Source organism: Melospiza georgiana, chromosome 4, assembly GCF_028018845.1.
Source record: "Melospiza georgiana isolate bMelGeo1 chromosome 4, bMelGeo1.pri, whole genome shotgun sequence".
NCBI lineage: Eukaryota > Metazoa > Chordata > Aves > Passeriformes > Passerellidae > Melospiza > Melospiza georgiana.
The window spans coordinates 4623220-4636354 of NC_080433.1; the positions used below are offsets into that span (position 1 = coordinate 4623220).

General features: G+C 46.6%; 1 protein-coding gene across 1 annotated transcript in view; it reads right to left on the reverse strand.

Annotated features, from left to right (window-relative positions):
• Positions 1-7528, reverse strand: part of ITIH5 (inter-alpha-trypsin inhibitor heavy chain 5) — a 49395-nt gene extending 41867 nt beyond the window's left edge. Inside the window, exons 1-2 of the mRNA XM_058022412.1 lie at positions 7394-7528; positions 3934-3978 (exon numbers count right to left, since the gene is read on the reverse strand). Coding sequence (XP_057878395.1) covers positions 3934-3978; positions 7394-7513 — 165 coding nt within the window. The 5' untranslated portion in view covers positions 7514-7528. The remainder of the gene's footprint in view (positions 1-3933; positions 3979-7393) is intronic.
• Between the last annotated feature and the right edge of the window lie 5607 nt (positions 7529-13135).

Consider the following 13135-nt stretch of genomic DNA (forward strand, 5'->3'; position numbering starts at 1 on the left):
AGTAACTGAGCATCCAACTAACCAAGCTGCTGGGTTTGTGGATTCCAGGCAAATGGAAGAACGAGGATCCACTGCAGGATCTAACAAGATCTGCCAACAGACTTGGCCTAAAGCCCTGCCTGCCTACACTTGCAAGGCTTGGAAAGGCTGATAATGTGTCTCAGATGAACCTAGTCATGATAAATATCTTTAATTTTAGGCAGATCAGAGCAATGGATCTGTGGATCTAGGCAAGAACACCCCTGCACAGATCTAATGTCCCACCCTTAGAGCACTGCTTAATTAACTGCTGTTAATTAGAACTAGATCCTGCTGTTCTTATGAACTTCCCTGATACATGGGCATGGCTTCCCAGTCTCATTATCCTGAAGGTGGAGAAGATGGGGAGTTTTGATTGAAACAAGGTTGTAGGAATGTTTTCAGATATAATGAGCTGATGCTTCACTCAGTCTTCCATACCAATTGCCTGTGGCATGGCAAGGTACACAGAGGATTTAATAACACAAGTTACAGAAAGAATTGGAAACTACAGCAAATTCTTTGGTGTCAGACCTTCTGCATTCACCCCCATGTGCTGCAGCTCATAAAAATCTGTGGGTTTATATGGAGCTGACAGATGATCAGCAAAAGAGGATCAAGCCCTTTGCCTTTCACTTGAGATACAAGTGGCTCTGCAGTGACCTGTCTGACACTGAGAATGCACTGATGGAGTCACAGGAGCTCAGGAAGTCTTTCAAATGTGACAGAGAGCATGAACTTGCCTTTGTTGTGACAACAACAGGAGAATGGTTGTGTTGGGTGAGAAAAAAACCAGCTTCAACCCTGTAGCCTGTCACTGGCAGAGACCAACAGCACATGCTTAGAGGAAAGTGTAAAATCAGAGTGTACAGTCCAACCTGCACTCATACTACCCTGAAATATTCTCTCAGTTTTCAGTAATTTGTGGCTGAAGGAACTCCAGGGTCAAGGGTGGTATTTTTGTGGTATATTTCTATTCTGTGGATTTCTCTTCTGTTACTTTACACGGCTGCTTTTTGAATCCATGTAAACTTTTAGCATCCACAACATCCTGCTGCAAGTTCCACAGCCCAGTGGTATTTTATATGCAAAAAAAAAAAGTCACTTAGGGGTCTTTTTGCTAAAAACACCCTTTGCTGGCTTCAGCTGATCTCTGTTATAGAATCACAGAATGGATTGGGCTGGAAGAGACCTGAAAGCCCATCCAGTTCTAACCCTTGACATGGACAGGAATACTTTCCACTAAACCAGGTTGCTCCAAGCCTTGTCCAACTTGGCCTTGGACACTTCCAGGGATGGGGAAAATATCTCTATCCCACTGAACAAGCTCCGGCTCTGATAGCCTTACAATCTGAGGAATGGCAAAAAAACACAACAAAAAAAGACATTCAACATCCCTCCCTCTTCCTGGTTGGGTGTGAGTTGGGAAAATCAAACACCTGAATAAGGGCATCACATAGAGCTGAGAAGGAAAGAATTGGTTCACCTTCCCATCCCTGGAAGGGACCTGCTATTCCCTGTATATAGAAAATATAAATGGTGGGGGCACAGGCCATTTCCAAACAGGTTGCTCAGTCAGGCTGGGCAGGCAGCCCAAGTTCCACTCTGTGATTCCTGTGCTGCATTCCCTGGAGCTCCTGCACAATCCATCAGTGCCTGGTGCTCTGACTTACAGCTGCACAAACGCATGTTTGCTTTCTGCACTTTTTACTGAGGCTTTGTCTGAGGTTGGAAATGGAGATGTGTGTTCTATCCCCATCTGTCAGAGGTGGGGCAGTTCTCTCTGTCCATGGGGCAGTTGTTTCTTTATCTCTGCCACAGCCAACCCTCCCGGCAGGAGATCTCTGCTGTCCATGGCCACTGAGTGTCCCTGCAGGGCTGATCCAATCCCAGCATCCCATGGGGAGATGCTCCGCCCAGGGGAGGAGCCAAGCATTCCTGCCTGGATCCAATCTGAGCCTGGCACAGCACAGCAGCCTTTGCCCCCTGCACTGCCAGAGGAGCAGCTTTGTGCTGCCCTGCATGGCCAGAGGGAGCCCAGGCCCATCTGCAGCAGCCCTGGAGCTGCAGAGGAAAACTCCCCCCTTGTGCAGGATCCCTGCTGCAGCAGAGCCACAGCTGGCACTGCAGGAGGGCTGAGCCCCCATGGGATGGGGCTGGGACACCTCCCTGACACACAGGGGGCAGCTCCTGCTCTCACTCTGGCAGTGCTGTTTTCTTTTTTTGTACCATTGCATTTGTATTTTTTAATTTTCCCATTAAAGAACTATTATTCCTATTCCCATATCTTTGCCTGAGAGCCCCTTAATTTCAAAATTATAATAATTCATAGGGAGGGGGTTTACATTTTCCATTTCCTTAGCAGACACCTGGCTTTCCAAACCAAGACAGCCTTCAGAAAATAAGAGGCAGCTCAAAGGGGAAAAAAAAGCAAAACAAACAATTTGTTAAATGTTATTATTACCGTGACTTATCATCCCTATTAGAAATTAAGTGAGGGAATGCCAAGGCAGCAGATTAGCACACTGCCATTAGGCATGTTGGCTGGATGCTTTGTGGAGGTGTCCTGGTCATGATGATGAACTGGCAGCTGAGATTTTCTCACCAAGCAAATTATTTTATGCTCATTTACATGAAATATTTGGAAGAACAGAAAAAGAGCTGAATATATGAAATCCATTCAGTATTTTTGCCTTTATCAGTTACTTTCATCAAAACAAATTGACTGTCTCTCAAATTAGAAGTAATAAACTGGTAATAAGCCTGGGAGTTTCTCTCTATGCTGCTGATTGCAGTTTGTCAAAGATGAAGGGGACCAGAAGCTGTTAAGGTGATGGCTGTTCAATGTGTGAAATGAACTGGGAATTCCCTAGAAAAGCCAGAAAAATAACTGGCCATGAGCAGCAATTCTACTGGCTGCCCCTCTGCATCTAAATTTTAGATTTATGTGCTGGAAGAAGGATATTGGCTTCCTTGTTTTCTTCCTTTCTCCAGGAAATTTTGGCTGAAAACTACAGAGGTCTTTAAATTCCAAAGCAAACCCCCCTTCTCTTCAAACTCAGTGAGATTTCATCAGGCTAATATTCACTGTGTTGTTAAGGTTGGTAACATTAGATGTTCTTCCTGCAAATCTGTGCTTGAGAAGATGGATTGGGAAATATTAGAAGAATTTGTACCTGTTGCATTGATCAAAATGAAGATTTTTTTTTTTCAGAATCTCACTGTACCATCAAATAGTTCATCCCTGGGCCCAGGGATGTATGGAAACCCAGGGCACAGGGAATATTCCTGTGTCTGCTCTGGGGTGCCCTGACCCCCAGGGGAGCTCTGACTTTGAACCTCATCCATGGAGAAAGTTTCCCAGCCTTCAAGATAGACTGGAACCCACTAAAGTGTGAAACAGATTATAGAGAGTAGTGTGGGTGTGTCACTTGGTGAGAAATTGAGGTTTTGGGATTTTTAGTGTGTTGTGGATGGAAGCAAGATGGAGGGCACAGGTGTCACCCTGGGCTTCTTCTTCATGCTTCTTCTTGGGTTTAAGTGGCATTTTGGTAATTGGGCAGGAAAGTCCACATTGCAGCTCTTTGGGATCAGTTATTGGGTTAAAAGGGAAAATAATCCAGGTGTCAGCTCTTAATTGGATATTTTAGTCTTAAAAGACCTTGTAACAAGAGATTGTTGCCATTTTGTGCCTTCTAATGAAAAGCTTCTGAACTCACAGTAGTGAGACTGTTTTACTAAAAAGAAATTAGAAATACCTGAGTGTGAACATGAACTGCCATCTCAAGGGCCTTCAATCCAGACCCAGAGAAACCCACAACTGGGACCCCAGCAGGGATGCACACACACACAGACACATATCCAGGGAAAATGTAGCTCCCATGAGGTAAAACAAAGACAGGGTGTGATACATACCAGCCTCTGCAGGAATTTGGCCTGTCTTGGGACGCGCCGAGCAACCTGCAAAGAGTTCAGGGAGTGAGTGGGGTCAGTTCAGCCTACAGCAGACATGTCACTTGTTCAATCCCAGACACGGGGCTGTGTGACTGATCACCCATGGCCAGGTTCAAATGCTCCTCTGGTTAAAATTAAAACCTGAGTCTCTTCTGTATTAACAGAGCCACTGATCAAAGCTCAGCATTGGAATGTAGCTGTCTTGGGCAAGGAGGTGCTGGTGTTTGGGCAGTGGTGTTTGGCAAGAGACCCTCTGTGTGATGGCTGTTGTACTTGCAGGGTTCCCCAGATGGAGGAAGGAATGGTGAATCTGACTCCATGTTCTCAGAAGTCTAATTTATTATTTTATCATACTATATTATATTAAAGAATGCTATACTAAACTATACTAAAGAATACAGAAAGGATACTTACAGAAGGCTAAAAAGATAATAATGAAAACTTGTGACTCTTCCAGAGTCCTGATACAGCTTGGCACTGATTAGCCAAAGAGTCAAAGCAACCCCCAGCAGAAACCAATAAAACAATCACCTGTTGGTGAACAATTTCCAAACACATTCCACGTGAGCAAAACACAGGGGAAGCAAATGAGATAATTGTTGTTTTCCTTTTTCTCTGAGGCTTCCCCGCTTCCCAGGGCAAAAATCCTGGGTAAAAGGATTTTTCCAGAAAATATGAATGCCACATGATGGCAGGAAGGTCAGACTTTAGCCCTGGCCCTGGATGCTAAGAGCATCCCTGGAATACTGAAGGCCAGGCTGGATGGGGTTTTGAGCAGCCTGTTCTAGTGGAAGATGTCCCTGCTCATGGCAAAGGTTTGGGGACTGGATGCTCTTTAAAGTTCCCTCCACCCAAATCATTCTATGGTTCTATAACTTGTTTAAATTAGTGCTACAGCTTCAGCTGTATGAATATTATCTCAAGAGCAGATCTGTTGCCTAAATACTCTCCACAGCTACTGTGTATTTATTGTGCAGTGACAGAAAAGCACTGGTTATGTGCAAAACACAAATAAAGATATTGAAATTCAGCCACAGACCTTGTTATGAAACAAAGTGCTTCATCTATGACAGTGCAATTGTGCTCCCTGTCTCACCCTTGTCATCAACTCCTCTGACTTCTCACATGGCTGCTCAACAACATCTCCAAATGAAGCCCCTCCCCAAAGCAAGGCTTTTGTCAATGAGGGAAGCCACGTGCCATCTTAAACTGTCAGTGGAACCCCAGAGAGAAGAAGAATGCAACAATATGTTTTACCTGGTTTGCCCTTTCAGTTTATTTACTCTGAAATAGCAGCAGCCCTTGCCAAAGAGATTATTTTATGCATGTTTATATTGTGCATTGAAAAGCTCAGGAATGCCCAACGGGGAAATTAAAGTTTCATCCACGAGAATCTTTACTATTTCCTTCTGCATCGTTTTAGCCAACATCTTGTGAAATTAGAACCAAGGGAAAACAGCTCCCTTGGGAAAGAGAGGAGAGGAGAGGAGAGGAGAGGAGAGGAGAGGAGAGGAGAGGAGAGGAGAGGAGAGGAGAGGAGAGGAGAGGAGAGGAGAGGAGAGGAGAGGAGAGGAGAGGAGAGGAGAGGAGAGGAGAGGAGAGGAGAGGAGAGGAGAGGAGAGGAGAGGAGAGGAGAGGAGAGGAGAGGAGAGGAGAGGAGAGGAGAGGAGAGGAGAGGAGAGGAGAGGAGAAGAATCATTTGCATGTTAAGTTTTGGAAGAAACTTTCTGTCTGGGTCTGTTATCTCAGACAAATAAAGCCCCTCAGGAGCCTGCTGTGAGAGGCTGCAGATTCTCCATCACTGCAAGTTCTTCAGAACAAGACAGATAAATGTCTGTGAAGTTTGCCCTGCTTAGAGCAGAGTCAGGGATGAGAGATCAGTAGCCCTCAGTATTTTTTTTACTGAAAATTTACCTTTTGGAAGAAATCCACCTGTTGTTCTGGTCACAGGAGGTTTTGAAGACTAATCAGTGAAACTGGAAACTTGGTTCTTATTTTTAGGAACCTATCTTTATTTTTAGGTTCCTATCTTTCCCCACCAAAACCCATCTTGTTTGCTTGCTGAATTGCATAAGAAGGCTCTGTGTGACTTCAAGAACCACTTCTGAAGTCTTGGGGATCATCAGTGAGGAGCTAAGTATCCCCAGACAGCAGCATCTTGTTTTCTAGGACTTCTTGACTACTGCCAAAATACTGCTGCAGGGTTTGTTACCAGTCCATTGGTAGCTTCACTGGCGTAATCTAATGGAACCAAATTTCCAAATTACCAAACTTTTAGCTTTAAAGCTTTCCAACACCCTCATTGAAGCCGGATAATTGCTAGTAGTGACCCCATAGGGCAGAGATGTCAATGTTTCTGGAGAGAGATTCTTTCTATTCTAGGAGGGATAGATACAGATATATATGAAGAGTCTCACCCTTCCCACCTGCTGCATGGCAGAAGATGGCAAATACAGACAAATACTGACATTTTAAACAAACTGGAGTATCCCACCTGACCTCCAGCAAGGCACAGGTATTCCACAGTTCCTGCATTGTATCTCAGCCCCACATGGGTGCCTCGGGTGCCACAGAGCCTCTCAGACCTGATCAAATTTAAGTCACTGATGCCCTAAGTGACCCAAAGTCACACATGGAAACGAATGGTCCTGAAAGATGTGAGCGCAGACCTGAAGCCCTCTTTTATAGAGTCCAAGTGGTTTGGATTGGAAGAAACCTTAAAGATCATCTAATTCCAGCCCCTCTGCCATGGGCAGGGACACTTTCCACTTGAAATAGATCACAGCCTCCCAAACCACCACCCAAACTCTTGCAAAAAGTTCATTGCTCTTTCAACCCCATTTCCTTAGAAAATATAAGCCACGCAACAACACAACATAATAGCCCTCCCTCACTTGCAGAACTTTTTTCCCTTTCATTGTCAAGAAGCCTTTTAGAAGCTGAAATTCATGTGCTTTGTTTGATGAATTAAAAATGTTGCGAGTTAAAAATGCGCGAGTTAAAAACGCACGAGTTAAAAATCAAGTACAGTAACACCATGGTCAGAAAGAAAAACTGTCCCCGGAGCTTGAAATACTCGGGATTACTCAGACTGGAGCGTGGCCAGGACACGGCTTTAGCTCCCCTGTGCCTGTGAAAAGCCTCGTTAGCACAGCGTGGGGATGGACGGGGGTCGGACCGAGCCGTGCCGGGACAGCAGCCCCAGCAGGGCAGGGTGATCACCAGGGTGATGTCCTGGGTGATGTCCAGGGTGATGTCCCGGGTGATCTCCTGGTTTAGCACCTCCAGCACAGCCCCATGCTGGCTGCAGCACCTCGCACCGAGCCCAGCCGCACGGACAGGTGGAATAATCGCATTTTTACCAGCCTGCCCCGCTTGTCAGTACTGCTGCTCCCGATCCACCTCCGCCTACCAAACCTACCTGCTCCACGATGCTGTAGTCGGCCAGCAGCTGCTCCTCCAGGTACCTGGCCATGAGCTCCGAGTCGGGCTGTCCGGCCGAGGGGGAGAAGCCCCAGCAGAGGCACAGCCACAGGATCATGGTGCCCGGAGCGCCGGGCTCCTGCCCCGCCGTGAGCGCACAGCCTGCGAGCCTGACAGGAGACAGAGAGAGCGACCAGCCCCGCCGCCGCCTCCTCCTCCTCCTCCTCCTCCTCCTCCCCGGCTCGGGACCGGCCCCTTTTGCGCGCAGGGCGGCCTCCTGTGCTGCAGGGGATCCCTGCAGGGCTGGCATCCCTCGGCCGGGTCCCGCATCCCTCGGCCGGGTCCCGCATTTCTCATGGGGGTCTCGCATCCCTCAGCCCTTCCCGCACCCCTTAGAGGGATCCCTCAGCCCTCAGCCCTTCCCGCACCCCTCAGCCCTTCCCGCACCCCTCAGCTGAGCCGAGTCCCGCATCCCTCAGCCCTTCCCGCATCCCTCAGCCGTGCCCGCATCCCTCAGCGTTGTCCGCATCCCTCAGCCGGGTCCCGCATCCCTCTGCCCCCTCTTGTCCCCTGCAGCACAGGGGCGGTGCTGGGGGTGCCATTTGTCATTTTGGCACCTATAGCCCCTCTGAGCGAGGGGGATGCTGAAGGGACAGTTCCTGCAGCTGGCTGGGTGCCGAGGAAGGGTGCCCCACTGCCAGTGTCTCCTACTCACGCTGCCTTAGGGAGCACAAGCCCGGGAGATGCTTCAAGGCTGGGGCTTTCCTCAGAGCTGGTAAAACCTATCACTGGCTGGGTGCTATGTACAAATTACAAACAGGACAGGGCTGCTGTGGAATATGCCTTGAGCTCTTTTATTTTCCAGCATCACTCCCATTACATGGTTATGACAATGGGAAGATGCCATCAGCTCATGTCCCAGGTGGCAAAGCTCCAAGTTCTTCTTGGTAAAACCCTCTGGTTCCATCCTCTGGGAAGGGAAAGCTTCTCTTGCTCGCCATCTGGGGAGCCCTGGCTGGTTTAGGAAAACTGCCCACGGGGCAGGGCAGGGTTCCCTCTGCACCCTCACCTTGGCAGCCACCGAGTGCAAAGGTGGCCAAGGCCCCAAATTCCACCTCCCTCTTGCCATCCAGACTGTGCTTGTCAGCCGGACAGGGCTGGGGTGACCTCCTGCCTTTCCCTCCATTTCCCAAAGGCAGAGAGCCCTCTCCTGCCAGACCAGCCCGGGTGAAGGTGGACTGGGGTGGGACAGGCTGGGCTCTGCCTGGCAGCTGCCAGGGACACTCCTGGGGCAGGGCTCTGCCAGCTGGCACCGACCCGGCAGCGCCGCTCACCTCCGGGCGCTCACCTCGCCCCAAATCAGGCGTGTTTGCTACTTTGTTTTTCTATAACAGCAGTAACTTCTCAAACTAGTTAGCACAAAGTTCCTCTTTTTGCTTTGTTTCGGGTTTTTTTATTTGGTTGGGGTTTTTTTTTGTTTCGTTCCTCTCCTCTCCTCTCCTCTCCTCTCCTCTCCTCTCCTCTCCTCTCCTCTCCTCTCCTCTCCTCTCCTCTCCTCTCCTCTCCTCTCCTCTCCTCTCCTCTCCTCTCCTCTCCTCTCCTCTCCTCTCCTCTCCTCTCCTCTCCTCTCCTCTCCTCTCCTCTCCTCTCCTCTCCTCTCCTCTCCTCTCCTCAATATCTCTCTGGCCTTTCTGAAGCTTTGTGTCCTCCAAATCTCACAAGCATTTTCCAGATGCTCTCCTTTCAGAAGGGAAGGAAGAGGGCAGCTGGAGATGGAGCACAGGGAAGGTCATGGTCAGCATCTTTGAAACTCCTTATCAGCAAATCAATGTCTCTGAGGTGAGGCTGAGGTGACACTATGTTCACACACAAGGCCCTCTGGCATTGCCAACAGGAGGAAGAAATCAAAACCTGTCCAGTCCTCTTCCCACTGGGACCACTGGCAGCTGCAAAGGCTTCTGTGGTGGCCACACCATCAATGGGAGCTGCAAGGCTGGGCAGCACTGCAGGGAGTGATGGAAGGCTGGTGTGGATGGGAAGAGAAGATGCTGGCAGAAAGCTGGAGGGAGGCTGGGACAGGATGCTCAGGCCCCCAGAGACAGCCCAAGTGGTTTCTGTACTGATTTGATCCCTGCCAGAAGAAGTTGAAGCATTTTCTTCAGCTCCCCACCATTTCAAAGTGCGGTGGAAGAGGTCTCTACCATCCATTTGGGAATCAGTGAAGACACTGCCATGGTTCAGACTGAGACCTGGCTCAAGAATACACCAACAGGATGGTTTTAAGTATTTTTCATCTGTTTCCAGTTATTCCCACATGTCTTGCCTAGCTCAGACATGGGAGCAGTGTGGGAAATAGGACTGCAGCCTCCTGTGCCCTCACTACTGACATTAGAATAGTATCAACCTGCTCTGTTTCACTACCCTGGGGACACAGATGTGTAAAAGTCCTACAGTGAATGTTTAGAAATGCTGAAAACAGGCATCCAAACCAGTACAAATAGCATGATTTTCCTCCTGTTCTGGAAAACCTAGAGGGAATCAAGACCCCTCTGTAAAAGCAAGGCAAAAGCAGCCTGCTAACCCAAGGGGTAACAGTAGTTTCTGGGCAGGAAGGGGAGATGTTTTCCAGTCTGAAATGACCATTGCACAGTCAGGAGGCATTTGGAATGCCATCCAAATCTCACCAGCTGCAGCATTTGGCCTCTCTGCATCTCCCACTGCCCAGGTGGGCATCTGAGGGCCAGGTGTGTCACAACACTGAGGCTCTGCAGAGATGCTGCAGTAAAGCTGAGCCTAAGCACACCTGGTGAAAGGAGGGCGTTCAAGCCACAACAGGATCCTCCAGCAGGTACAGGATAACCAACAGGCGTGAGAGAGTGGGCTGGGAAAAGCACTGCCCTTCCTAAAGGGATTAGGAGCAGCCAGCTCTGCTTATGCTCCCCTCAGCAAGGGCAGGCGAGGACACAGCGCACCGTGGGTGAGACCAAGGTGTGTTTTCATGTGGTTCAGATGCAGTTAGGCTTGCTGAGTGAACATTGAGCCTGGGGTCTTGATTGTTCACATTATCCCCTCTTTCTCCTCCTAGGAATCCATTCTCCTGGTGTGGGTGTGAACGTGGCAGGCACTTTTCCAGGGATGCTGCTGCAGTCCAGGACAAGCACTCACTCAGGTGTGCTCACATCAGGCATGTTCAGTGCTGACTTTTGCAGACTTAGCAAGATGAGCAGCTGTTCCTTGGATGGGGGCTCAGCAAATTAAATTTCCTGATGAGCAGAGCCAGCAGAGAGAGGGGCATGATCCAACAGCTGAGCTCTCACACACATTTCACCTGGAAAAGATCATTTTATATCAAGGAACTCACTCTGTGTTAACACACAAACACGAGCACCTTGGTGACCTCAAGCAGGGTTAAATGCCCAACCAGAAGTGTCTGAAACAGCAACTAAATGTACACAAATCACCAACAAACTGTACCACTTTTAGTGGCACTCAAAGGCAGCAAATGGATCAGGAAATTGGCAAGAGTCCCAAAAGGTTATGCAGGTGTGGACATAGAGAAATGTCCAGAGGCAAAATTGATTTCCATGAAGTTCAGGGAATTGCATTCCATGTTTTCCTGCAGGTCTTAATCTAAGCAATCTCCTCTGAAGCATCTGGATGTGATCTGCTACTCTCCAATTCTGGCACTATGAGAGGTGCCTGTGTTCCTGAAAGAATCCCAGAATGGTTTGGGTTGGAAGGGAGCATAAAGATCATCTAGTCCCAACCACCCTGGCATAAGCAGGAATGCCACCAGCTTGCTCCAACCTGGACTTTCACACTTCCAGGGATGGGGCACCCACATCTTCTCTGGGCAGCCTCTTCCAGTGCCTCACCATCGTCTGCAAAAATAATTTCTTTCTAATATCTAACCTAAACATCTCCTCTTTTAGTTTAAAACTGCTACCCCTTGTCCTGTCACCAAATGCCCAGGTAAAAAGTCTGTCTCCCTGGTTTTTGTAAGCTCCCTGTAAGCACTGAAAGGCTGCAATAAGGTGTCTCCAGAGCCTTTTCTTCTCCAGGCTGAGCACCCCCAGCTCTCCCAGCCTGTTTCCATAGCAGAGGTTCTCCAGCCCCCAGAGCATCTTTGTGGCCTCCTCTGGACCTGCTCCAACACGTTTATGTCCTCTTGAAGGCTCCAAACCTGGGTGAATCCCTCCAGGCAGGGTTCCATGAGGACAGAGAAGGGTAGGAAGGAGTTTTCTGGGGTGCCAGTGCCTGCTGGTCGCCCTGCTGCCATTAGCTGTGAGCACCATGGGCCAGCAGAGCATTTCAAAGCTTCCAAATCTGGTATTATTCTTATGAAAACCTGGTATTATTCTGATGAAAGTCATCCAAATTCTCTCCCAAAGGGCCTTGATTCTGGGGGTGTCTGACTGTGTCTGAGGCACTGCTGTACATCCATATATGTAATTTTCCAGAATGGCTGGAGTGTGATGGGATTAATGTCAGGGCAGTCACACCAAATCTGTTCTTTGCAGGTACACCCTGATCTTACCTGGATCACTGGAAATTTCCAGATATGAAGTGCAATATGAGAAGAGGATGCTGGCTACCTTATCAGACACAGGAATTGTGACATTTCTCCCAATTTGGTGCAAGCCAAACTAGCAAAATTAAATTATTTTGAGGGGCAGGCTCTGCAAAGCACTAATTCAGGTGGTTCAGGGCAGACAGTGCATTAAAACCTCATTCCAGAGGAATTCCATCCATGAGAGGACAGCTCATGGAACAGCCCAGTGGACACCTAGCACAAAACATCCTACTGAGATCCTGTCCTCATCACTAAATCCTCAGGACGTTCACCTAAACTGATGGGAGGGCTCTGAGCATCCTCAGCACTTGTTTCTCAGTATACTGTCTGTAGTTTGAGAGGTTTCAGCTTTTTGGGCTCTTTTGGGCAGTATATTTGAGCAGTTTGTGCCACCTAGTGGTCAAACTAATTTCCCAATCGATATTTTAACCAAAAAAAAATTTAAAAAAATTAAAACATATTTAGTGGTCGTGAGATGACTGAAATAAGGGGGTTGCAAAAAAATTGTTTTTTAAAGTAAGCTTTGGTCTAAAGGAATTTTAATATTATATTATTTAATTATGAGATATGATGAGATTATATCTATATATGATATTATATGATATATTATATCATATGATATATATGATATGATATGATATTAGTGAATATTATGTAACACAATATAGTATACAAGATAATGTTAAGTACTGTCATAGAATGCAATATAATATAAAATAATATTATATAATGTGATATAATCTAATAAATATTAGATTATATGATATATGATATATGATATATGATATATGATATATGATATATGATATATGATATAGTACAATACAATATATCATATTATATTATATTATGTTATGTTATTTTTAATGTTTTCAGTTAGTTTCAACTCCCACATATCTTGCCTAGCTCAGACATGGGAAATATAATATAATATTATATTAATTTATATTATATTTAATATAACATAATATAATATTATATTAAATATTATATTAGATTATATTATATTATCACATTATATTATATCATATGTCATGTTATATTGTAATATAATATAATATAATATAATATAATATAATATAATATAATATAATATAATATAATATAATATAATATAATATAATATAATATAATATAATATAATATAATATAAACACAACACATCAC